We start from the raw sequence: 26,941 nt of genomic DNA on the forward strand, positions 1-26,941 counted from the left end.
CAATATATCTTTGAGGTTCAGTGCCCAAAACTGAGTGCTGTACTCCAGATGGGGTCTGACCAAGGCTCTGCAACTTAAGCATGACTTCCTGACTTGAGTATTCAAGCCCCCTTGAGGTAAAGGCCGAGACTTGGAGCTGCGTCCTTTCTACTCATTTTTGTATTTTTATATTGTTTGAAAGGCATTTATAGCAAAACTAATATTTGGCATTGAGAATGATCAAGGTTTATTTAATAAGATATGGTGTCAAACTAGTTGTAGCATGTTGCGTAATGACAGTTGGCCATATAAAAAAGACAAAACATTTTTTATATGCTATAAAAGGGACTCGGGACCTGATAAGTCAAAAATGACCAACTGGTAGAATTGAGTTTATCTGAGAGTTATGCCTTGAAAACCAGCAATGATTTGTTAAGTGTGTTGAGTATGAAAATGTCTTAGCTGATGTGCTGAGTCCTGAATTCATCTCTTACTGACTGATTTCCTTGCATCCAAGTGAATCAGAACAGAATTTGTTAAAATCAGTTTTACTATTCTTTCATGTCACCATAAAACGATAACGTAACTTTTGCTACATGCAGCAGCAAACAAAACAGCCTGAATCAGCTGATCATATCCTGTAATGGCAACGAATGTCATTCAGTCTTGTTTTACCATTGGGTTGAAGCCAATGCTTAACATGTTTTCTGAAAGATTTAATTGCTTGGATGTCACTTTCCTGTTTCCCTCTTGAACCTGAATTTGATCTGAATTGGAATGCTGGAATTTGAGCATTTCTAAAGTCAGGTTGTCAGGGTAGTGCTGAACCCTATGGGGGAGACAGAAATTAAAGCTTGCATCGCACTTCATTCAGTTCCTGATATGTGCCAACTCGTAGTCTGCTGGGGAACAAACGAGATTTACCTATCTATATAATCTTTTAAAATTGTCTGGCATGTATCCATGACGCATGGGCAAATGTCTGTAGGTGCAAAGACTGTTGATTGGCTCAAATTTCATGTTCAATTAAAAGTCACCAATCAAAAAATAGTTAACCTGACCGTGTTCACACAAAATGGGAGCTAATAGTTCTCTCTCGTTCTGTTTCGTTCGTTCTCGTTCTCTCTCATTCTCGTTCTCTTTTTTCCCCCCCCTTTCAAAAATTAGCCTTTGGAGGCAATGATTGTTCTGCCGTATTTTTCTGTTCTCCATGCATTTTCCTTTTTAAAAAAAATTATTCGGTGTCCCCCAATATTGGTTTTTGCCCCATAGTGACATCATCTGCGTTTTGGAGTTACATGGATAAAAAGGCAATCAAATCACAGAGCAAGAAACAGAACTAATAGGACTTAAGAAAGAGCAAAGGGAGAGTAGGAGCATGAGGTAGAATTTGCAGAACATAGTACTGAGAATAGAGTAGCCAAGTAAGAGGGCATTAAGCAAACAGTGAGTGCTTCTATACCTTGACGCTTATTTTCTTCATTGGTTAACTGTGTTCCTCATTTGTTAACATTTTCAGTGATGAGTTTTAGATTGTTGGAAGGGACAAGCGTCAAGTGATATATTTATCTGAGGCTCCATCTGCTTGATCCAGTGGTTCAGATGGATATTGATGGTCCCATGGCACTGTTAAGAGAAGAAGGCTTGACCAAAATTCTTTGCTCAACCAACACCACCATGAAACACAATAACTGGTCATTCATGACATTGACATTTGTGAGACCTTGCTGGTCCCAAAATGGCTACTGCATTTACCTATATAGCCACAACTGCACTTTACAGTAATTCATTGTGTTTGAAGTACTTTGTACACCCCAGTCCATCACCGGCATCTCCACATCAGAAGTACTTTGAGACATTTCAGAGATGTGGTAAGCATCATAGAAATGCAAGTTCTTTCAACATGTTTTTCTTATAAAGATAATTAAAAATAAGCAGAACTTAAATGCAAAGTTAGCCAGCATCCAGCAAGATTTGAGTTTAGATGGCATTATCCTCCCCACAAAGCAGCAGAAAAGTGTACTAGACTGCTAGCTGAAGTAGGATGCATATTCAGTAAGGAATGGGAATCAGAGTTGCAAGAATAAGTACAGATGAAAATGAATGAATGCCATGTAGCCCAAAGAACTGTCATGCTGAGGAAGGCAGAGAGTCAGAAGTAAATAATGAAGCATGTTACATATTCTGAAATTTTGCTGTGTTTACCTATTGTGGGTCAAGGAGAAGTTTTGTACAACATTTCTTCAGTAGGTTAAGTAGTTTTGTGAAGTCTGTGAATTGTATACAGTTAATGGCAGGAAAGAGCTTGATTGGCCAAATGGCCTTCTTTCTGGTTTTCTGATAGGGACACATCAAATGGTAAGTACTTAGCATTATCTTTTTCTTGAATAAAATTGCTTTTTCATACTGCTGCTTCTAACTTAGGAATTATCTCAAATACTGCTCTTTGAATAGTTGCACAGGAGTGTCTCTTTATTGGTGATATTTCAGTTTGTTTAAAGAAATGTGCTTTCCTACAATTGGATTTTACTGGATGTTGCTTGAATTTTCTAAAGGCTTCTATAAGTATTGGTGAACATGTTTGATGTACAAACCATTGGTAAATTTTGTTTCAAAAAGTTCAGATTTTAAAATTGTACAGTACTTTTTTCTGAGCAGCCATACTTGCGTAACCTGGAGCAGCGCCTTCCTCTGCTCGAGTGATGTGACATGGGTTTGCCCCTCCTCTCCCAACACGTTCCCCATTAACTGAGTTTGTGTCTGTTGGGCCACTTTTGAGAGGTGCAAGCTCCTCCCCAGACGATAGAGAAGTTTGAACACTATCCGAGGATTATTCTCTTGTATCTCTTGCTTTACATTGGCATTGGCAGATTGCTGTCCTTCCATTTTTAATATGGTTGGTGCCTGGTCTAAAGGCACCAACCATGGGACAAGGAAGAAAAACTATTTAAAATTGTAGCTCCTGCTCTCAACAAGCAGGCAAAACCTTTCTTAAACTCATAAATTAAGCATTTAGTTATACCCTGCACTGCATTTTATTATTAAGGCTAAATAAACTGATTATTTGAAAAGCTGTTTTGCAAAGTTTTAGCTTTGAATTTCTGGATAGACCTTTGAATTTTGCCTCAAGCAATAGGACAGCCAGGTATCAGTGAAATGTTGTTTTGGTATTTTATATGAGGAACGTGTCATTCATCTGTCAGACTGTACTTAATTCCTGGTTTAGTTTGGCATTAATTCATTTCACAGTGTCAAGTTTCAAGTTGCCTCAGCACACTAGCAGAAGAGGGTGTCACTTTGAGAGTCTGTATTTAAATCTAAGTGGCTTTTGGTTTCTTTTAACTTATAAAATCACATCTCTGTTCAATTTAATTTATTTAGCAATATTAACACATTTAAAAAAAGATTCTCGCATATCTGAATGCATTAACCTCTAGTAATCTGCCTCTCAGGTCTGAACACTCAAGAATATTGGGTAGTTTATTAAGGTTCCATTATTTTCAAATTGGTCTGTTGAGACCCATAATTGTGTCAAAAGTGAACTCTGAAGTTAATGTAATTGCAGTTCTCAAAAGATTGAAGAATGCTTTGCTGTTCCTTTTTCATACATTGGTCTTCAAAGTTATAATTCCATATTTATAAAGAAATGTGTGTCCTACTGAAGCATTATATGCCTTGAATTTTTTCATAGATTAAAGACTTATATAATATCCTTTTAAATGTGACCATGGTACATTAACTCTCCTCAACCTCTCTGCAGCCTTTGACACAATGGGCTACACCATCCTTCTTCAACACCCTCTTCTCTTTTGTCCAGCTCAGTGGGACTGTCCTCATTTCATTCCACTCTTAGTATCCAATCATCGCCTGAGCATCTCCAGCAATGACTCCCCTTCCCACTTGCATACTCTGGAGTCCCCCTAAGGATTCATTCTTGGCTCTCTCCTTTTCCTCATCTACATGTTTCCCCATGACAATGTCATCTGCAAACATGGGGTCAGGTTCCACATGTATGCTGAGGACACCCATTTCTAGTTCTTCACCACCTGTACTGACCCCACTGCCTTTGTGTTTTCAGATTGCTTGTCCAACATTTTATTTTGGATGGGCCACAATTTCCTCCAACATTGGAAAGATCAAACTGATTGGTTTCTGGCCCCAGCACAAATTTCATACCCTTGCCAGCAATTCAGAATTTGAATTCAGCAAAGGAGGACAAAGTGATTGATTAAGAGGGGAGAAATAGAATATGAGAGTAAACTAGCAGGGAACATAAAAACTGACTGACTGTAAAAGCTTCTATAAATCTGTCAAGAGAAAAAGATTAGCGAAGACAAATGTAGGACCCTTATAGTCAGAAATGGGGGAAATTATAATGGGGAACAAAGAAATGGCAGAACAATTAAACACACACTTTGGTTCTGTCTTCACAAAGGAGGACACAAATAACCTGCCAGAAATGTTAGGGAACCAAGGGTCTAATGAGAGGGAGGAACTGAAGGAAACCAGTATTAGTAAAAAAAAAATAGTGCTAGGGAAATTAACGGGGCTAAAGGCTGACAAATCCCATGGGCCTGATAATCTACATCCCAGAGTACTAAAGGAAGTGGCCCTGGAAATAGTGGATGTATTGGTGATCATCTTCCAAAATTCTATAGACTCTGGAACAGTTCCTATAGATTGGAGGGTGGGAAATGCTAGAGTCTATTATAAAAGATGTGATAACAGAACACTTGGAAGGCATTAACGGGATTGGACAAAGTCAGCATGGGTTTATGAAAGGGAAATCATGCTTAACAAATCTACTGGAGTTTTTTTGAGGATGTAACTAGTAGAATAGATAGGGGAGAACCAGTGGATGTGGTGTACTTAGATTTTCAGAAGGCTTTTGATAAGGTCCCACACAAGAGGTTAGTGTGCAAAATTATAGTACATGGGATTGGGAGGAATATACTGGCATGGATTGCGAATTGGTTGACAGACAGGAAACAGAGAGCAGGAATAAACGTGTTTTTTTCCGGGTGGCAGGCAGTGACTAGTGGGGTACCGCAGGGATCAGTGCTTGGGCCCCAGCTATTCACAATATATATCAATGATTTGGATGAGGGAACTAAATGTAACATTTCCAAGTTTGCAAATGACACAAAGCTGGGGTGGAATGTGAGCTGTGAGGAGGATGCAAAGAGGCTCAGTGTGATTTAGACAAGTTGGGTGAGTGGGCAAGAACATGGCAGATGCAGTATAACGTAGATAAATGTGAGGTTATCCACTTTGGTTGTAAAAACAGACAGGCAGATTATATTATCTGAATGGTGATAGATTGGGAAAAGGGGAGGTGCAACGAGACCTGGGTGTCCTTGTACACCAGTCGTTGAAAGCGAGTATTCAGATGCAGCAAGCAGTTAGGAAGGCGAATGGTATGTTGTCCTTCATTGCAAGAGGATTTGAGTGCAGGAACAGGGATGTCTTGCAGTTATACAAGGCCTTGGTGAGACCACATCTGGAGTATTGTGTGCAGTTTTGGTCTCCTTATCTGAGGAAGGATGTCCTTACCATGGAGGGAGTGCGACGAAGGTTTACCAGACTGATTCCTGGGATAGCAGGACTGATTTATGAGGAGAGATTGGGTCGACTAGGCCTATATTCACTAGAGTTTAGAAGAATGAGAGGTGATCTCATTGAAACATATAAAATTCTAACAGGACTAGACAGACTAGATGCAGGGAGGATGTTCCCAATGGCTGGGGAGTCCAGAACCCGGCGTCACAGTCTCAGGATATGGGGTATGCCATTTAGAACCGAGATGAGAAATTTCTTCACTGAGGGTGGTGAACCTGTGGAATTCTCTACCACAGAAGGCAGTGGAGGCCAAGTCATTAGATGTATTCAAGAAGGAGATAGATATATTTCTTAATGCAAAAGGGATCAAGGGATATGGGGAAAAAGCGGGAACAGGGTACTGAGTTAGACGATCAGCCATGATCATTTTGAATGGCGGAGCAGGCCCGAATGGCCGAATCTTGCTCCTATTTTCTATGTTTAATTCCATCCCCTCCCTGGCCGTGGTCTCGGACTGAACCAGACTGTTTGCAACCTGGGCATCCTATTGGACACAGAACTGAGTTTCTGACCCCATAGCCCCTCCACCACAAAGACCTACTTCCATCTTCATAACATCACACACATCTGCTGCTCAAACCATTACCATGCCTTTGCCATCTCCGGATTCAAATATTCCAATACTCTCCTGGCTAGCCTCCCATTCTCCACCCTCCGTAAACTTCTCCTGAAATTTTGCTGCCTGTATCTTATTGCACCAAGTCCTGCTTACACATCACTCCGTCCTTATTGGTCTACACTGGCTCCTGATCGTCCAATATCTCAAATTTAAAACACTCATCCTCCTTATTAATACCCTTCATGTCCTCGTCCCTCCTGATCTCTAATCTCCTCCAGCGCTACATGCCCCCCACCCCCGCCATGAACTTTCCACTCCTCTGGCCTCTTGTGCATCTCCCTCCCTTTGCCCCACTATTGCCAGCCGTGCCTTGAGCTGCCTAGGCCCCATGCTTTGAAATTCCATTCCTGAAACCCTCTGTCTCTCCACCTCCTTTAAGACTCTTCTGAAAGTCCACCTCTTTGACAAAACTCCCTCCCAATAGCTCCTTCTTGGGGTCGGAGCTGTATTTTTCTGGTTGCGCCTCTGTGAAGCACCTTGGGATGGCTTTCTACGTTAAAGATGCTGTATAAATACAAGTTGTTGTATTTAGTTGTGACCAACATCTTCACAGATTGTTGAGGTAAAATAGTGACCATTCTAGTTCTTACCATCTTTTCCTCCGTAGAGACATCAAGAGACCTCTGACAAATGTTAACATAGCATCAAATCTAGTTGGTTTCATTGGCCAAAAGTATTTTCCAACTAAGAGACAGGAAAGCAGGTAAATTCCACCCATGCTTTTGCCTGTGCCATTTTTTGAGTCCATTTCCCTAAATTGTACAAGAGCAGGGAACTGAGCGGTGTAGTGATTTGCGATATTGCCCATTTCTGGGGCATGCATTTGAAACCCACTCTAACTGATGGGATGAGCATCTTCCCCTTTCTGGCTCTGAGTACAATGGGCAGCTGCCTATAACTTAGCACTAAATTAGCAGAGCTAGCCAGGTTACAGGCATGGTTGTTGTGGGAAACAAATGTCACAATAGTGCAGTTGTGATTATTAGAATGTCCTTCGAATTTTTTTCTCTCACTTAGCACTTCACTGATCAGTTGTTTGAGATGAGGGACGTGTCAAGAATTGCGACCAAGAAGCAGAGCCACATTCCATGCAGTACATCAGTCTGAGCTGAGCTTTCTTGTGGATATTAATTTTGAATTTTAAAATATATTTGATTTTAAATGCTGTGGAACCTTCTGTTTCACCTTTTGTGAACTTCATTTGAACTTTAAACGTAAATCATCTATAAAAAAATAAATGATTGCTGATTAATTTTAATGCTGAAGATGAGGCAAGTCAGTGCTCAAGAACATGCTTCTACTTTCTGTACTCTCAGCATCAAGTACTTCCAGGTTAGGCATATCTTAAGTTAGATGCAGATTAAAAGTTGTTTCACTCAGCCAAGTATTGTGCCTTAGCCTCAACTTTAGAAGAACTTTCCTGATGCTCCAGTGTGACACTTCTATCCTGAAACTGCTAAATGATGGGCAGTTTTCTTTTTGCTGTGGACCTATGCCCCTTGGAACTATATTGAGACTGTCCAAGCTCATTTTTCTTAGGATCCTTTCTGGTGTCAGTAAGAAGAGACTGTCATCTCATCAGTTTGGATAGGATTCAAGCCCAAACCCTAGAGAGATTAAACTGCACTATTCTAACCAAGTCCACCACCAAATCCTGCAACATATACAGTAGTAACAAAGAAAAGATGTTGAAATTGTTAGATTAAATTATTGGAACATCTTTTATAAAATGGTAGATCCTTGATTGACAAAATGCAGAGCCAAGATCTATACAATCTGACACTTTGAACAACATCCCTTAAATTTTTTATCCATTTTTGAAGATACTTTACAGGAAAAAAAATGCTGTGTAATCTGTTCAACCGTGTTAAGTTGTATTTATAATCTTTTCCTTATGGATTTATTAATTTTTTTTATTCGTTCATGGGATGTGGGCATCGCTGGCAAGGCCAGCATTTATTGCCCATCCCTAATTGTCCTTGAGAAGGTGGTGGTGAGCCGCGTTCTTGAACCGCTGCAGCCCGTGTGATGAAGGTTCTCCCACAGTGCTGTTAGGAAGGGAGTTCCAGGATTTTAACCCAGCGATAATGAAGGAACAGCGATATATTTCCAAGTCAGGATGGTGTGTGACTTCAAGGGGAATGTGCAGGTGGTGGTGTTCCCATGTACCTGCTGCTCTTGTCCTTCTAGATGGTAGAGGTCGCGTGTTTTGGAGGTGCTGTCGAAGAAGCCTTGGCGAGTTGCTGCAGTGCATCCTACATACTGAAGCCACAGTGCGCCGGTGGTTGAGGGAGTGAATGTTTAGGGTGATGGATGGGGTGCTAATCAAGCGGGCTGCTTTGTCCTGGATGGTGTCGAGCTTTTTGCGTGTTATTGGAGCTGCACTCATCCAGGCAAGTGGAGAGTATTCCATCACACTCCTGACTTGTGTCTTGTAGATGGTGGAAAGGCTTTGGGGAGTCAGGAGGTGAGTCACTTGATGCAGAATACCCAGCCTCTGAGCTGCTCTTGTGGTCACAGTATTTATATGGCTGGTCCAGTTAAGTTTCTTGTCAATGGTGACCCCCAGGATGTTAATGGTGGGGGATTCGGCGATGGTAATGCAGTTGAACGTCAAGGAAAATGCTGAGCGGTCAGAAATGGACATGAGAACTGCTAACTGCTAAGCAAGTTCTTGTCTACAATTTTAGCATTCATTTTGGATGCCAGCAGTGTTGCTTTACGAGATTTTAATCTTTTAAGTATTGTATTCCTGTGTATCTTGATGTATTTACCATTTAGCCGCTGTACTCACGTGTGGGTTTGAATTTTATTTTATATTGTTTTCTCAAGTTATCTGTGAGTTATAACTACTGTTTATGAAGAAATCTATTTATTTAACAGAAAGAAGAGAAAAAAATAGTGTCAGAGGTCAAGGCTGCTGTCAAGCTGGAAGTTTCACTGCTGGATTTGGTTGACCGTAAGTATTGATACTAAAACATGAAAAGTCATTTGTTGGAACTGGACACTGAATTAAATAGTTGAATACCATATAAAATGTTTTGAGTTTTTTTGGAAATAGGCTATAGCAATCAGTGCATCGGCTATTGTAGAAAATATTTGCTGCATTTTGGAACTTTATGGTTCAAATGGTTGCATAATTTCACTTTAATTAGTAAAATTGCCATTTCCAATTTCTGTGTTTAGAAAATGTATTTAGAACATTTTATCCTATTAAAGAAAATGTAGCAAAAATAAAATCAAGATTAGGCAATACAAAGAATTTGTGCAAGTATTGCTATAACTCTTTTTCTTGATTGGGATTGAAGATATGTTTTTCTGCCTTTCTAATTGAGATTTGCCCTTATTTTCTTGTAGTTTCTGATGTGTCAACACCAGTAGCCCTCCCTAAACCAGCAATGGGTTCAAGCTTAGCAGCTGATTTGAAAGGATTATCACTTTCCAGTACTTCACCTGTCATTGATGTAAGTTTATGGGTTGCTGGTGGCTGTTTTATTGAGTGCTGAAAAGATTTAATGGCTTTCAGACTATGTGCCTCTTTTCATAGGAGAATAGGAATTGCTAGACAAGAAAAGACCACGGTCCATCTAGTTCGCCTTCTCCCATCCTGGCATCCATGATACTATGGAGTTGTTGACTAATCGTTGCAATCAATCTCTTATCAATTAGTTTACAGAGACCCAGATATGATGCAAGGAAAACCTCTGGTGGAGAGCTTTGGGAAATATAGGTCCAAAGTCACCTGTTCCTCCCAAGCGTGCTACACTTACCACAGGTCATGTCTCCAATTGTTATCCCAAACTTCATATAGTTGCAAAATTAACATTCCTGAAAGCAATTTTACAAAATTGTGAGATGTTCAAAGTCAGAGTATTCCTTATTTCCTAGTACTCTCTCTCTCTCTCTCTCTCTCTCTCTCTCTCTCTCTCTCTCTCTCTATATCTATATATATATATATATATATATATATAGAATATGTGAACTTGCTTTTTTTAAAAAAAAGGCTTGTCCCCTTATTGTGTAGAACTTCTACTGAAATCTTGAGTTTAATGACTAATACGAATGTTTTGTGAGCAACATATAGTAAAAAGGAAAACCTGTGACTTGGACAAGTCTGTTTGAATAATTGGAAAGAACTGTACTTTAAGATCTACAGATTGGCTTGACAGTGACTTCAAGACCATATGTTGTTGAATTTGTGGGCTGTGGATAATAAATCTTAAATTTAAATTTGTAGATTATAAGAGATTTCAGTGCCTTTAATGTATCTAAGAATAAATTATCAAATAATGTTCCTAGATATTTTCAAATTCTCAACTAGTAGCAAGTGGAAGAGTTTTTAAACTCGTGATTGAGAAAATGTGATGGTTAGAATCGGTGAATAATGATAAATGGGATTAAAGTGCAGTTAGATTTTATGACCGTTTAGTATTGCATTTCTTAAAACACAGTGATTTGTTCATTTGTTTTCAGTCAGTTTGGTGATCCTAAGCTTTTTCTGAGGACCTCTATAATTTGTTTCTGTACATTTTCAGTCATGGCTTAGTTGGTAGTACTCTCGCCTCTCAGTCAGAAGGTTGTGGGTTCAAGTCCCACTCCAGAGACTTGAGCACAAAATCTAGGCTGACACTGCAGTGCAATACTGAGGGAGTGCTGCACGTCGGAGGTGCCGCCGTTTGGATGAGACGTTAAACTGAGGCTCCCTTTGTAAAAGATCCCATGGCACTATTTTGAAGAAGAGCAGGGGAGTTCTCCTTGGTATCCTGGCCAATATTTATCCCTCAACCAACATCACTAAAACAGATTATTTGGTCATTATTATGTTGTTTGTGGGACCTTGCTGTGAGCAAATTGGCTGCCACAGTGAGTACACTTCAAAAAGTATTTCATTGGCGATAAAGTGCTTTGGGACATCTTGAGGTAGTGAAAAGTGCTAAATAAATGCAAGTTCGTTGTTTCTTTATAAACTGACGTCAACAAACATACTGCACCTGGATGGATACACTAAAACTATCTCAATGGAAGCTTTGGGCTTGGATGTGGGAGCAATGATCTCTGAGTCGGGAAGCAGTTATAAAGCTGCTGTAAAGAGTAGCAAAGACAAATACTGTAATTGCTGGCCACAGTTTCAGCAAAAAAGCTTGTTCTTCTATGTTAGATGCTTTGATTCTCAATGGCTTTAGTAAGCTGTAACTAGATCTTTTGTAACCATAGTCTTGTATCTTGGACAATCCTTATTGCTATACGAGTATTATAGTTAACATGCTATATCTTTTTTAAAACTTTTTTTTAAATAAGAAAGAATTATTTGGCTTGAATTGCTCTCCTACCTACTGTCAAATATTTCTTCTATTAAAATGGCATATTTTCTGTTGTGGTAGAGGAAATGGAGGTAAATGTGGGCAGTGATAACTTTATTGAAGGAACCAGTTTACTGGTGGTTTTTATATCAATTTTGTCCCATCTTCTGTCCCTAAAATCTTGAATCTTTGCTGGATCACGTTTTTGGAAGCCATTTTGCTCCTTCACTTAGCTCAGTGTATGCAACTGAAAATAATATTTTTTTAAACTACACAATTCTGGAAAAAAAATCACTAAACTTAGCTGGAAAATTGGGCCTTTAATGTTTGAAAGAGCTGTAAGATATATAGGCCTGCTTTTCTGTTTGGGTCCTGGAGCTTGAGTTGAAAATTTCATTTGGGCCTTGTTGGCTGCTGTAGGAAATTGTACCCGTGAGTTGTAGTTTTCACCCTGCTCCTTTCGAATGACGATATCCTGAGTACATATTTACAACTCAGTAAAAAAAAATGTATGCACAACTGAGACACAAGCTATAGAAAAAATTTTGGAGAAGTTTTTTTTAAGAAAAGGAATGGATGTTTTTCTAGTTTAATCCATTCAATCAAAATTCTGAACTAATCATGCTGTTTGGTAATGCTTTTTTTTTTGCACTGCTAATGGAAATTGATTATTGTCCCAGGGGCGGAGGGAGATGTTTGATGTGCTTTGATGCTGGCCTCTGACTCTGGGGCCAGAGCCTGACGTTTGGACAGTCAGCTAGACCTTTACCATGGTCAATGACCCACCGTTCAATGGAGACATGACAGTGGGGAAAACCCTCACTCATGTTACATGAATAACAGCTTCATAAGAAACCACACATACACAGTAGGAGGTAAAGGAAAGAGAAAAGCCTTTTAGAATCATGTAACAATTGAGAAAAAAGAAGTTTGACTCTGTGACCTACCACTTGAACTCCTCCTATCCTCTGACCTCTCCGTCTTTGGCCTCCTGCACTGATCGAAAACAGTATCTCATCTTTCTGCTGGGCACTAAATCCCTCTGGTCTTAACACTGACTTTAGTAACTTCAGACCATATCTACTACACAGCAGTGGGTGCTTGCAATGTGAGGAGGGTCTGTCAGCATCTGGAAGGAAGAGAGACTGGTTTCTGCACACTGGACTTGACTATCTCTATCATGGTTGTCTGTGAAGTTCTTCAGATAGGTTAACTTTTTTTCCCCCTCTCCCCATCTCTATTTTGCTAACTTTTGTCATCTTCCCTCCCACCCCCCTCCCAATTGAAGAATGTGTTGAATAATGATGAGAGTGGTATGAAAAACTGCTTCTTTTCCTGATCCTTATTGTGCGGTATTTCCTCCTTGACACTTTTGGCATCTGGTCCATTGTTAAGATACTTAACCAGGCAACATGAACTGTTGACTGAAAAAAATTGGGATGAGTGTCCTGAAATGAGGATCACCTACATTGTACCAAAATCTTGGCTTGAAATTTAATCTCTTTTTTGATGTCAGCTGAATCTGACTCTGACTGTTTTGACTTGTTCCAGATTCTCTAATCTTTTGTCCTTTTGTTGTGGTTTCTGTCATGTGTGTTTTTCCCATTTTTATCCCTGTTTTCTGAGGACCTGATTGGTTTAGTGTCATTCTGCCCAATTGTTTTTTTTCCCCCTCGGAGTTCAGGTTCTCTGTTGGATGTTATTGTTTGAGTTGCTGCCTTGGATGTGTCTCCAGCTTAGAGCAAGAAGTGTTAATGATTTAGATCTTTCCTGCCTTGGTTTCCTTGGCTGATTAACCTTTATTGTGAAGATCCATGAATAGGAGAGATTAAAAACTCCTGTTTATATATTTATATTCTGCTCATGAGCTTGGTTATTTAAAACTAATTTCTTATCGTCAAAGTAGTTTTACAATACACATGCCTCAACTACTGCTGCCAAATTGTCATTTGAATTTATATCTTCTTTTGTCTGAGTTTACTGAGCTAGTTTCTTATGTCTATTATAGGCCTTGTGTTTTGACCTGTGAGTTTACAAGTTGACAACAGACGGTTAGACTTGGGAACCACTCCTTCCTCCCCATGATATTTTTATCCTCTTCAGACCTTTTGTGAATTATCTTAAAATGCTCATAATTGGGAGATTATAACTTTGAAAAACATACAGCTATTAATTGCTTTCCATTGATGCTCATGCAATGCCTTGGTGGTTAGAATGAGCTACTGTGAGAATGTATGTACTCTTTTTTTTAAAAAAAAAGTTTAAAAAATATTCTGTTTGAAAGGTCACTTGAATGTCCAGACTTAATGGTGAAGTACATTTTGGTCACCAGTCAACCTCCATTCTATACTGGTATGCTCATAAAAGGACCATGGCATTGAACCTATCCCTGAGGTGTGTCTGATCAAAACCAGCACATATTTGGCACATGTAATTGGGTTAGTTTTGTCCATTTGTGTTGGTTTCCAGATGATTCTGTATTGGTGTGTCCTCTTATTTTGTGACATTAGCAGGCTATGAAAAAAGTAGGTCAAATTGTAGCATTAAATAAGTGTTACTCATTAGTGGATCAATAAACATAGGTGCAATATGTAGGGCAGCTTCTGCACATCGATACAATTTGGCAAGAATTACACTCGGCTATCGCGGAAGCTTCAACTTTCCTTTTCATTTAGTATCTGTGGAATGCATTTAATCAGTTACAGGACCTTTCCGGAGGTTGATAACTAAAATTTCTGTTGTAATTTTATTGTTTTAATCCCACTATATAAAAGGCAACTACTTGTCTATCAATAGTTCTTTTTCTTGTTAATCCTGAGACAGTGAATTAACCTTCAATTACAACTGTTGAAATTGAAACAAGCCTTGTATCTGCCAGGAACTGCCGCCTTTTGCCGTAAAATTGCAATGAAAATGTTGAAGGCTGCTGAATAATGTCTCAAAAAATGAGATCTAACGGTTCAGAGCATGATTTAACACTTCAGTTCTAAATTCTGTTTTCAGTGCCCAAGGGTTTTTTTTTTGTTGGTACTGTATATGTAACTCTGGATCTAGATAATACGAAACACTACCGAATAAATCACCTTCCCATGTAAATGTGACCAGTGTACTTCATGCTGCAAGCTTCAAGGGCCTAGGAGGGTCCCCCTGCCCCCCGCATTCCCAAAGTGAAGTATTATCAAGTTTTGATGAACTAGGTATTCAAACAGAACTATTGAAATGGAATTTGCTTTTTACTTCAGATACTGCTGTGCAAGGAAAAGATACCCAACCCTTCCTTCCCCCTCTCCACTACTCAAAAGTAGTTCTTTTAATTTTTTGACCAAATGTAACCTAGAATCTTTTGTTGTCTTGTAGTTTGCTTATCCAAAAGTGCAGTTTTGTTTGTCTTATGAAAGATACATTTTTGATATTATGTCATTGTAACTTGAATGGAAGCAATAGAAATGGTCAAGACAAAAAGTAGTGGTGGGGGAGGTGGGGAAAGAATGGATATCCCTGTCAGGGCTCACGTTGGAAGGAAATGTCGAAAATGTGTAACCATCAGAATATACTATAGAAGTGGAGTATGAACTGAGGATTCTAATCTAGTTTCTGAATCCCCCGCCAAATGCCATTCTCTCAAGCATGAAGAGAATTAGTTCCCACTCTTCCTGTTCGAATATCTTTTCTGTATTCAGGAAGAGCAACACTGGCAGCGGTTTTGGTTCTATTTGCACTGAGGGACCATGTTAAATAGCCCCCAAGTGTTGTCCCCTGATTGCCTTTGAATGAGCTGGTTTGCTCTTTTTAATTTGGCCATAGAACTTGGCCATACTTTTGGTAACCTCCGTAAGGACAAATTCAGTAATCCATGGAGGGCAGGCCACTGGGATCAAACACAAAGTAGGTGCTGCATGCTGACCACATATTTCTAAGTGACCAATTCCCATCTTTCAGGTCAAAAGGCACAAAAATGATCATATATATATAATGTGTGGTTTTTTTTCATTCATGGGATGTGGATGCCACCAGCATTTATTGCCCATCCCTAATTGCACTTGAGCTGCTGCCTTAAACCACTACAGTCCATGTGGTGAAGGTACTCCCACAATGCTGTTAGGTAGGGAGTTCCAGGATTTTGACCTAGTGACGATGAAGGAACGGCATTATATTTCCAAGTCAGGACGGTGTGTGACTTGGAGGGGAACGTGCAGGTGGTGTTGTTTCCATGCGCCTGCTGACCTTGACCTAGGTGGTAGAGGTTGTAGGTTTGGGAGGTGATGTTGACGAAGCTTTGGTGAGTTGCTGCAGTGCATCTTGTAGATGGTGTACACTGCAGCCGCGGTGCGCCGGTGGTGGATAGGGTGCCAATCAAGCAGGCTGATGGTGTCGAACTTCTTGAGTGTTTTTGCACTTAGCCAGGCAAGTGGAGAGTATTCCATCACACTTCTGATTTGTGCCTTGTGGATGGTGGAAAGGCTTTGGGGAGTCAGGAGGTGAGTCACTCGCTGCAGAATACCCAGCCTCTGACCTGCTCTTGTAACCACAGTATTTATGTGACTGGTCCAGTTAAGTTTCTGGTCAATGGTGACCCCCAGGATGTTGATGGGGGATTCGGCGATGGCAATGCCTTTGAATGTTATGGGGAGGTGGTTCGACTCTTGTTGGAGATGGTCATTGCCTGGTACTTGTCTGGCGCGAATATTACTTACCACTTATCAGCCCAAGCTTGGATGTTATCCAGGTTTTGCTGTATGTGGGCACGGACTGCTTCGTTATCTGAGGGGTTATGAATGGAACTGAACATTCTGCAATCATTAGCAAACATCTCCACTTCTGACCTTATGATGGAGAGAAGATTACTGATGGAGCAGCTAAAGATGTTTGGGCCTCGGACACTGCCCAGAGGAACTCCTGTAGTGATATCCTGGGGCTGAGATGATTGGCCTTCAACAACCACTACCATCTTCCTTTGTGCTAGGTATGACTCCAGCCACTGGAGAGTTTTCACCCGATTTCCATTGACTGCAATTTAACCAGGGCTCCTTGGTGCCGCACTCGGTCAAATGCTGCCTTGATGTCAAGGGCAGTCACTCTCACCTCACCTCTGGAATACAACTCTTTTGTCCATGTTTGGACCAAGGCTGTAATGAGGTCGGGAGCCAAGTGGTCCTGGCGGAACCCAAACTGAGCATCGGTGAGCAGGTTATTGGTGAGTAAGTGCCGCTTGATAGCACTGTCAACGACCTTCCATCACTTTGCTGATGATTGAGAGTGGACTAATGGGGCGGTAATTGGCCAGATTGGATTTGTTCTGATTTTTGTGGCCAGGACATACTGGGCAATTTTCCACTTTGTTGGGTAGATGCCAGTGTTTTTTTTATTCGTTCATGGGATGTGGGCATCGCTGGCAAGGCCAGCATTTATTGCCCATCCCTAATTGCCCTTGAGAAGGTGGTAGTGAGCCGCCACCTTGAACCGCTGCAGTCCGTGTGGTGAAGGTTCTCCCACAGTGCTGTTAGTAGGGAGTTCCAGGATTTTGACCCAGTGACGATGAAGGAACGTGATATATTTCCAAGTTGGGATGGTGTGTGACTTGGCGGGGAACGTACAGGTTGTGTTGTTCCCATGTGCCTCCTGCCCTTGTCCTTCTAGGTGGTAGAGGTCACTGTTTTGGGAGGTGCTGTTGAAGAAGCCTTGGCAAGTTGCTGCACTGCATCCTGTGGATGGTACACACTGCAGCCACGGTGCGCCGGTGGTGAAGGGAGTGAATGTTTAGGGTGGTAGATGCGGTACCAATCAATTGGGCTGCTTTGTCCTGTATGGTATTGAGCTTCTTGAGTGTTGTTGGAGCTGCACTCATTCAGGCAAGTGGAGAGCATTCCATCACACTGCTGACTTGTGCCTTGTCGATGGTGGAAAGGATTTGGGGAATCAAGAGGTGTATTGAAACAACTTGGCTAGAGGCACGACTGGTTCTGGAGCACAAGTCTTCAGCGCTACAGCCGGGATGTTATCGGGGCCCATAGCCTTTGCTGTATCCAGTGCACTCAGCCATTTCTTGATATCACGTGGAGTGAATTGAATTGGCTTAAGACTGGCTTCTGTGATTGTGGGGATCTTGGGAGGAGGTCGAGATGGATCATCTACTTGGCATTTCTGGCTGAAGATGTTTGCAAACGCTGCAGCCTTGTCTTCTGCACTCACATGCTGGGCTCTGCCATCGTTGAGGATGGGGATGTTCACAGAGCCTCCTCCTCCCATTAGTTGTTTAATTGTCCACCACCGTTCACGACTGGATGTGGCAGGGCTGCAGAGCTTTGATCTGATCCGTTGATTGTGGGATCGCTATGCTCTATCTATAGCATGCTACTCCCGTTGTTTAGCATATATGTAGTCCTGTATTGTAGTTTCATCAGGTTAGCACCTCATTTTTAGGTATGTGTAAAATCAGGCCAGACAGCATTTGTGAAGAGGGAAACAGGGTTAACGTTGCAGGCCGATGACCTTTCATCAGTTCTGATTGGTCATTGAAATGCAATCCCTTGTGGTCCTGGCCTCAGTTCCATGATTTTGACAGGTGCATAGCAGAGTTCCTGTCATTAAATTGTAGCGAATACCCCGAGGACACCTATAACTCCACAGACTATATTGTACTTGTTGGTTAGGTATCTCTAAATAACATGGTTGCTCCAGGATACTTTGCAAACTTCACTGAGCACCCTGTAGAGCTACTCGTTCTCAGCCCCTAATATCTGTAAACATATCTCTGCGCTGTACATTGCACTCACTTTCACATTGACCGAACCCACAGAAAGTCTAAAGGGATTCTGGGAGCAAGATCTAGGTACCAACAACGGAGAAGGAATGGAAGAGAGTCTGGGTACAAACCCTTACTTGCAGGAGAACACATGAGGTTCCACTGAATGTGTTACACCCAGATCAACTTCATCGATTCTACCCTTTCCTGTTGGATGAATGCTGGAGAGGATGTGGCCAGACTTGAATGTACCTTCTGTTCTTGCATCGAATCCAACCATTTTGGGAAGTGATCCAGGTGCCATAATCACCATGCCCAGTATTGCTGTCCCTCCAGACTCCACTATCCGCAGAAGTGTGAGAGCTGACTGAGATGCGCAAACTCGCACAACTATCACCGAGCAAATGGCGTACTTGTGCTCCCCCTAACACAAACTTGGATTGGGTACTTATGGGACACATGTCAATCACAGCATGTGATATATGGTTTATGCTTAGAATTGGGAAGATTTCAAGCAGTTTGGACCCCCTGTGGTCATTTATGTGGTTCATTCTATCAGACTCCACATTGCCCCTACAGAGTGATAGAAACGTTAATGCCAATGAGAATGCACACTATCATTGGTCCTCACCTTGAATCTGAGGATGCCATCAGTGTGTTCTCCTGTAAATGCCGTCTTGAGAATGCAAAACCACTTTGTATGGATTTGAAAACCAGAGTTTGAAAAATAAGTTTTTATATGTTTAAATTTAAGTATTTGTTTGTACCCGATTCCTGAGTATTGGTCAGTATTCCTGTTTCAACTTGTAATTTATTAGTAACATTTAGATTCTTGCACTGGGGGGAGGGAGGCGGTGGTGGAAAGGAATGCTTAGATATGTAAAGTGAATTAGTTCAAAAAGGATACTGAACCAGCTGGTTGTAGATCTCTCGAATACTTTTGTCACATGGTTCTGGGTGATTAATTCAACTTTGTGGGTGATTAATTATAATGTGCTCTTTCTTATACAGAAAATAATTGAATGTGTTATTTGTTAAGCACCTATAGTTAAATAATGAGTCCACCCAAAATGAGCACAAAAAGCAAGAATGGATATTTTCAATCATTATAACTTTTTTTAAAAAAAAGTGCTTATTTTAGGTCAGGTGTAATTTTTTCCTTGGATTGGGATAGTTTCATTTTTTAATTGTGATCCCGCATGTTGATGGCAGGTGATAAATTAAATGCAATAAAGGTCTTTTAAGATTAACACTCTTTTATTATTAAATAAGAAAAATTAGTCTCAAGGGTTGGATCTTATCTGGAATGAAATTGCACTTAAAACTGTGTAGCACATTGGGGAATCTTTTATATTAAGCAAAAAAAGTTTAGATGTTTAACCTTCAGTAGGCTCCACAGTAAAAGCTGCTGTTTTGCAAGTAAATGGTGGAGATTTTTTGAGAGAAATTTGTTAGTGAAAACAACTTTTGTTTTTTTTACGGGAATTAAAATGTTCTGCAATCATATGTGACGTTTTCTTTTTGTTAATAAAATGTCTGCTCGGAAATGGTTCTGGATATACAACTCACCCTTTTAGAAAATTATTACATGACTATCACTAGTGTTTTAGATTAACCCACTTATTGTGTTTGAAAACCTCCTGGCCAACATGCAGTTTCTAATAACATTTTGACATTAGAAGCTCTAGGAAAATAGTATTTAAGCCCCCCTTGGTGTGGGCAGTTGATAACTTTTCATTCATAATTAGGTCATAGTGAATCAAGAGACATTTCAGGGAAATTGAACTGTCACTGGGTAGAAACAAGCATTTGACCTCATCACATTGAGTGGGGCCCATCATAATTTGTTCATTTGGTGCCCATCAGCCCAGCCTCATCTCTCATACGCCACCTTGCTGACCTTCCCTCTCCAATTCCGCTTGGTTCAGCTTTAATTATGACTCAGCAGACCCGAAGAAATATTGCAGCCTGCTCTCGAAAACCCTGAACTGCCACTCACCAAAAGATTGGTTTTTAACAGGTAATAAATGCCCAGAGGAAATGGTGCTGTGTGTTGCACACACACGCATACACAGCGTCTGTTTTCTTGCTTCTCTAATGTTATGCTGATGGTGGCAGAGACTTTTAAACATATGCTTCCAGTTACTTTTGACGAAGTACAAAGCTGCTGAAAACATTATATATAAGATGTATGTAGATTATAATTTATATAGGAAGCTGTAACACCCCCACCTCAGTATTCACACTTCGTCATTAAATCCCTGTACCTTAAACAATGCTCGTTTTCATACTCGACTGTTCCATGCCTGCTGTTAATAGTTCTTTTTACCCTAACACGAACATCCTCTCATCAACACCACCACCCCCCCCCCCACCAAACACCACCTACTCTGTATGACATTTTCATTTTCCACACCAGCTGTTTTTATGGGTTATCTGAGTGAAATTGCGTAATTAGTGCTGAAGTTTTAGCAATTTTATGCTCATCTCTTTGCCTGATAACTGCATTTTGACTGATCTAACTCATTTCACTTAGTACCTTTTTCTTTAAGTCACCTACTGATCTGGCTATTTATTTCCAAAATTCCACTAATAGGTCCCTTATTTGAAGACTCGTGGTCAGAAGCTTGAATTTGCATCATTTATTATCAATTTGCTCCTCTCATCACCTGAACTGTTGCATCCCAATGTGGGACATCTTCCTACTATGAATGATATGTAACTGTAAGTTGTTCAGTCGATAACAGTGCTGACTATCAGCTATATTCTTCATGTTATCAATTGATGCAGCTATCGAAGTCAGGGACGGCAGCATATTTCTGACTATATATAATTGAAGTTCTGTATTCAGTACTTCTAGTTATTAATTGGATCCAAGTAAAACATAGAAATACATAGAAGTTACAATATGGGCACAGGCCATTCAGCCCAACCAGTCCATGTCAATGTTTACCCTCCATGCAAGCAAATAGTCCAGTCACGATTACCCGCCCTGTTCCCATATCCCCTTCAGCCTTTTTGAATGGAATGTTTTTCTCTATTTACTGGCTCTCTCCCCTTGAGTGACCTTTGAGGTTAACCGAGGTCACAACTGGTGCAGTAACTAAGTTACAGGGGTAAATTGTACATCTAGCTCTTTCTCAGGGACAGAGTGTTGTAAGGACGAAGTACCTGAATCGTCGGATTTACTCAGGCCACAAGTCTTCACGAAGCTCCTTCAATCTGTAGCACATGAAAGTTTTATCAGCTCCGTGACATCCCACCCCGAGCTCAGTGTAAACTGTAGGGTCGATCTTTGTTCATAGAGTTAACCGGGCAGGCAGTGGACTGTGCCCACCCGATAGAGTGAGCATAGTGCCCAAAGCCATTTTCATGATAAGAATGAGGTGAGCTGCCAGTGCAAAATACCCTCCTTACAGGCATCTTGCTCATCTAGGATGGGAAAGGCAGCGGGGTTGGCAGTTTTGATGGTCCTGCAACAGCATCTTAAAGGAGAGAGGTGCAAGTGTCAGGAGTGAAAAGGATAGTTCACGTGGCAGAGAAAAAGTTTACTGCATCTATAGTAGCCAGATCATCAAATATTGAGAGCCTTTGAGGCTCAAAATATGTTGACTGCGGTAAAAATGAGTGCAACAACTGTTGTCAGCTTTCCTTGACTGCAGCTAAGGATCCCTTTCAATGTACACTCTAAATGACTGCCTCCTAACCTCGATCCCCCCATGGGCAGGGGAAGAAACTGGTGGTAGCAATGCAGAGATTAAAATGACATTGGGACATTAAGTAAATCACCTGATCCTGATTTACATTTCATCATGAAACCCCTGCCTGTTTCCACTGGGAGTTCTGGCAGTTAGGATCGAGGCCTGCCTGAAAATTGGAAGTGACAGCCAACAAGCATTGTCAGCGCTTCAGTTTCCCATGCGATTTTGGTCCCGCTACTGCGCCGTTTTTGGGCGCAAACGGGATGGTAGGAATATGAAAATTGCCCAACTGCATCATCCCATCCAGCTCCTAAGAATCATATATCAAGGATTTCATCTCACCCAGCCCATTGGAAGTAACCCTGTGCACCGAGCATTAGAAGGTGGCATAGAAGACTAAAGATATTGATGAGGATGATCCACCCCAGTCAGGCAGGGTAAATCAGAGCTCTGAAGCAAGGAAACATTTTCTTTACCATTTTCTCAACAGCTGCCTTACCAAATGCACACCTGCTGAGGAATTTCTCTTAGTTTTTGTTGATTTCTCCAAATGCAAACAATTAACCTCTTGGATTGGGGAAGGGGTTAAGCCCCTGCTCATCCCATGGAGTCAACCATTAAATCTGTTGTGATGAGTTTCTAACACACACATTTCAAGGCTATACATGATTGATACCTTTTCTCATAACTGCCAGTAGGCTTGTTGGTGGAGTCATAGCATGGTCTTGTGGTACCCAAGTACCCATTCCTGCGATGTTCATTAAATTATGTAACTATTTATGTTGGGAACTTGTTTTAATAGCCACGGAAAGTATAAACTTGCATTCCATCCATTTGGACAGGATAAAAGCTGAGGTCCCCTGGTGGCACGCGTGTGTAATGTTTCTCCTGGATACCATGAGCTTTCTGTACGCAGGTGTCCTATTCCCAATGTTACTGTATAACCAAGTCCTTGGAGGTGTGTAAGCATAACCTGATCTTGATTTTCTATGCCTCTCTGCTGGAAATTGCCTGGTTTCTATTCTCCAGCACTCCATGGTTGAGAACTCATCATTTGGAATGATGAGTTGGGTGTGGACCCATAACCAGCCTGTATGTATTTCACAGCACAGAGTAGCATATTGACCCATTTCTTACCTATTATGATACTTACTAAGAGAGGTTCTATACTCTTGGATTCAGTTGAAACTTTTTGGCAATGCAATCTGACAGATAGTAGATTTTCTTAATTTCTTCTCAAAAATTGAATTACACTTTTTTTTGCAGTTACAGAATTCTGTGTAACATTATCGGTAATAGTCCATATTCAGTGCCTTTGCAAAGTGTATCAAAATAAGCCTCGATAGCATTACCTACCACCATCCAGATTATTAGCTTTTTTTATTGGCTCCTGTTAGCCAATCTGGCACTAGGATTGCATTATTTTGATAGTCCATTTTTACTGCATTGGAGGGTTGTCACCAGTCTGGTTCTTGGTCAGGCAGTCCATTTATTATTTTTAATGTGAACCAGCACTAAATTATTGATTTTCTGGATTGTGGTCTCATTTTTTGGCCAGTATTGCAGAGTTCACAATAAATATCAAAATCTGACATTCACACTATTTCCACAGCTGGAACTCACTCAGGTTTCAATGAAATTCAGTGCCTCCAGCAAGGAGAGGAGCACCTATCCCTGAGTGTAATAAAAATATACAAGTATAAACGGGGGAGAAAGAGTGTAAATGAAGAGCATTGGGGGTGATTTTAACCTGCCCACTTCTGGGTTTAACCCAGGCACGTTTGTATGCATGTGCACAACAGACACCCAAGATATCCCGCGCCCACTTAAAGCCGGTGGGCCGATACTTAAAAGGGGCAGTGTATCTCATTGAAATACTTGAGGTGCTTAATTCTTTGTGTATTGGAAAACTTAAATAAATTTAACCTTACCTGTTCACGTTTCCCATCGCTTCAGATTCACATCAGGTGAAAGCAGGCTAGAAGGGCCGTATCCATGAGGTGAGTGCCTTTATTGCACTGCTTGTGGGCCCGGAGGAGCAGGAGTGCTTCTTCCAGGCCCAACAAGCTCATCTGGCCGATAGGACCCCCACAAACGGTCATCCGATCTCCGTCCCTGCATCAGACACCCCCCAACCCCGATCTCCACCTCCCCAGTGCTCCAATGTCCTCTCTGCACGTTCCCCTCCTCCCCTCCCTCCCTCAGATCCCTGGCTGTGGCCTGCCACTACAGGCCTTCCTGCCAGCCAGCCTGTCAATCTGGCTGGCTGCAAAGCCGGGAAGTAAAATTTGTTGACCCTGCAATTGCGACCCGCCAACTTACCTTCTGGGTTTCGCACCCGACAATCTCCTCCTCCTCGCTTTTCCCTCCCCCGCCTCTGGCTTGAGGTCAAAATTATGCCCCTTATGTTATAATTGGAAACCAGGAGAAATCTTCAAAAAGAGAAAGATTGGTTCTGTTTCAATGTAACAGAGTTGAAGTAACATTGAGTTGAAGTAACTAGGTTTAATAAAATTGGAACGTTTGTTCTAATAAAAAAAAATTTGGAAAAAGATAAATCAAGAACTGGTGTCATATTAATAGTTCCCTTAGAAATTATATTGTCGATCTTTTTTTGAAGTGTGCGCAGTCTATCTATTACAACTGCATGCAGCAGTTTTGTTCTCATGAGAATATCTAAGCAATTAAGAGCAGGGTGTGGCTGACTACGTTAAATCTTAAGACCTCGACTAAGCAGCAGGCAGCACTTTTGTTTCCATCCTTCAGAGAAGTATCAACAATTTGACTTGTAGTTATGAAGATCATGAGGTGTTATCACTGAAGACGGTCTGCAAAAAAGCTGATTTACAGTTTGATTTTAAACCATTTTGATACTCTATCTAACAATAAGTGGATGTTTATCTTGTATGGGATCTGATCTCATCAGAGCTGATCTTATGTGGGCTCCATATGCCAGTTACACTCCATTGTTTTGAATTGCTAACTATACCAAAGGGCATGGTGCACTGTGTTCATTAATATTGTTTGTCAGATCATTGGAAATGTTCCCATACTTAATCACAAACTCAGTAATTGGATTTTTGTTATTTGCATTTATTTTCCACATACAACCATTATTTCATTATTGTTCAAAATACCTTTTCAGATTCCTATAAACATTTAAAATTAAATTTTTGCCAAGCAATTGCTTAATGCTGTTTACTAAAATCGCTCAGGAGGAAAAATCATGCACAAATAAAAACAGGATTGTGCCTGAATTATAGATGATGTAAAATAAAAATTGTTGCTTTCTTGCAAAATGTCAACAGTAATATATTAGAAAAAATTATGCCGTCTTATTGAAATGCTTTCTATAGCTAAAAAGTATTTGAAATGACTTTTAAATGCTGCCATTCAACTAGTTCATAAAAATGGTAGTTAACTGGATAATCTGTCAGCTGCATAGATATGATTCTAAATTTTCTCTCCAATATAATGGCAATAGAGGACATGGCATAAGACCTTTGTTGAATGCTATATTCTACTTGTAAAGAAGAGAACCACCTCAAAGCCTCATAATTCTGAGGTAATAGGTGGCTCACTCAGCCCAGAATGCCAACTTTTCTATTGCTCTGCTCTGCACTGCACAGCTACAATTAACCATCCATTCCAACTCCCTCCTGCGCAAAACCACACAAGCAGGTTTAGCCTTCCCAACACACAAAGCAAACATTTAAGATATATGTGTGAGTTCCCATGTGGATACATTAGAATAATTTTTTGTAAGGCTCAGATCCCAGCACACAGCCTCACTAGGTGGGAATGCAGGTCAGAGATCAGACTGTAATGCTATAGGACTGGCGTTGCGTCCAACACTACTGGCTGGCTAGCTCACAGCACAAAATTTACTATATTGTGAACTGGTTGAACCTGATACATAAATGTTTGTTTTGAGCTTTTTGTGATTTTGTTTTTCCACCTATCCTCCCACTTGAAAATAAACAAATCATTGGGATCACAAAAAAAGGACAAGCTAAAGTTGGTTGTATATGCAGGTCCCCTTCATAAGTGCAATACATAGAATATTCAATAATTGTAATCTGTTATGCAGTGTTTGTGTTCATTTTTTTTATCTGAGGGGTTGGTTGATGCAGTGGGTTAGGCTGTCATCTCTGGCACGTATGTTCAATTTCAACCCAAACTGATGCGATGAAAGCAGGATGTAATTTCATCCAACAAATCCTTCTATTTGAAGCTAGATGTGCCCTTCAGATCTTCATTCACCAACACTGTTATCCCAGTCTCAAACCAATGACATTCTGCTATCTGCATCCTCAGTCCCTGTCATCTCCACTTCAGGCACTGAGATGATTGCCTTGGCCTTGATTCGGTCAGGCTTGTTGGAACTGAACACCAGCAGTCCACTTGTCCTTTGCAGCTATTTAAATCACCCAATTCAAATTTTCAATGCTTTAAGAGAACAAAGGACAAGTGGGCTGCTAGCTGTCAAGTTTCTCAACTTGAGACAAAGACATTCAGGGCAGGCTCTTTGCCGAAGAGATTTCAACAACTGTAGATATGCTGAGTCCATTCACTCATGAAGATTAGGCAAGAACAACATTTGGATTCGAGTAGTTGCATCAGGAAATGTAAATATTGTTCCAGTATTTCATCGAAGTCCATGTGTTTGCTCAAATAGTTGCAGGGTCTTGCTAAAATCCTGGTTTGCCCCTTGTTATGAATTTAGTCTCTGGTTGTCGAGAGTGAAATGAGTTGTGCAGTCCTGAGCAGTTCCTGTTGGTCTTCAGTCCATAGCACAAAACTTTCCCAAGTGTGGCACAAATTGAAAATCCCAAACTTAAGCCACAGAATGTTGGTGTGGCAAATGCAAATTGTCACATTGGGCTATTTTTCTATGTTTAAGGAGTATGTCAACTTTTAGGAAGATTATCCTTTACAGCTACACATTGTGTAGTTGAGGATGCAATAATGCTTTACTTTA

General features: G+C 40.7%; 1 protein-coding gene across 3 annotated transcripts in view; it reads left to right on the plus strand.

Moving 5' to 3' along the window:
• Positions 1 to 26,941, plus strand: part of ap3b1a (adaptor related protein complex 3 subunit beta 1a) — a 240,440-nt gene that overhangs the window by 151,252 nt on the left and 62,247 nt on the right. For all 3 annotated transcript variants that reach the window (XM_067982676.1, XM_067982678.1, XM_067982677.1), the window contains exons 21-22: positions 9,101 to 9,176; positions 9,575 to 9,681. In XM_067982676.1, coding sequence (XP_067838777.1) covers positions 9,101 to 9,176; positions 9,575 to 9,681 — 183 coding nt within the window. The remainder of the gene's footprint in view (positions 1 to 9,100; positions 9,177 to 9,574; positions 9,682 to 26,941) is intronic.

The sequence above is a fragment of the Heptranchias perlo genome, chromosome 4 (assembly GCF_035084215.1).
Source record: "Heptranchias perlo isolate sHepPer1 chromosome 4, sHepPer1.hap1, whole genome shotgun sequence".
Taxonomy (NCBI): Eukaryota; Metazoa; Chordata; class Chondrichthyes; order Hexanchiformes; family Hexanchidae; genus Heptranchias; species Heptranchias perlo.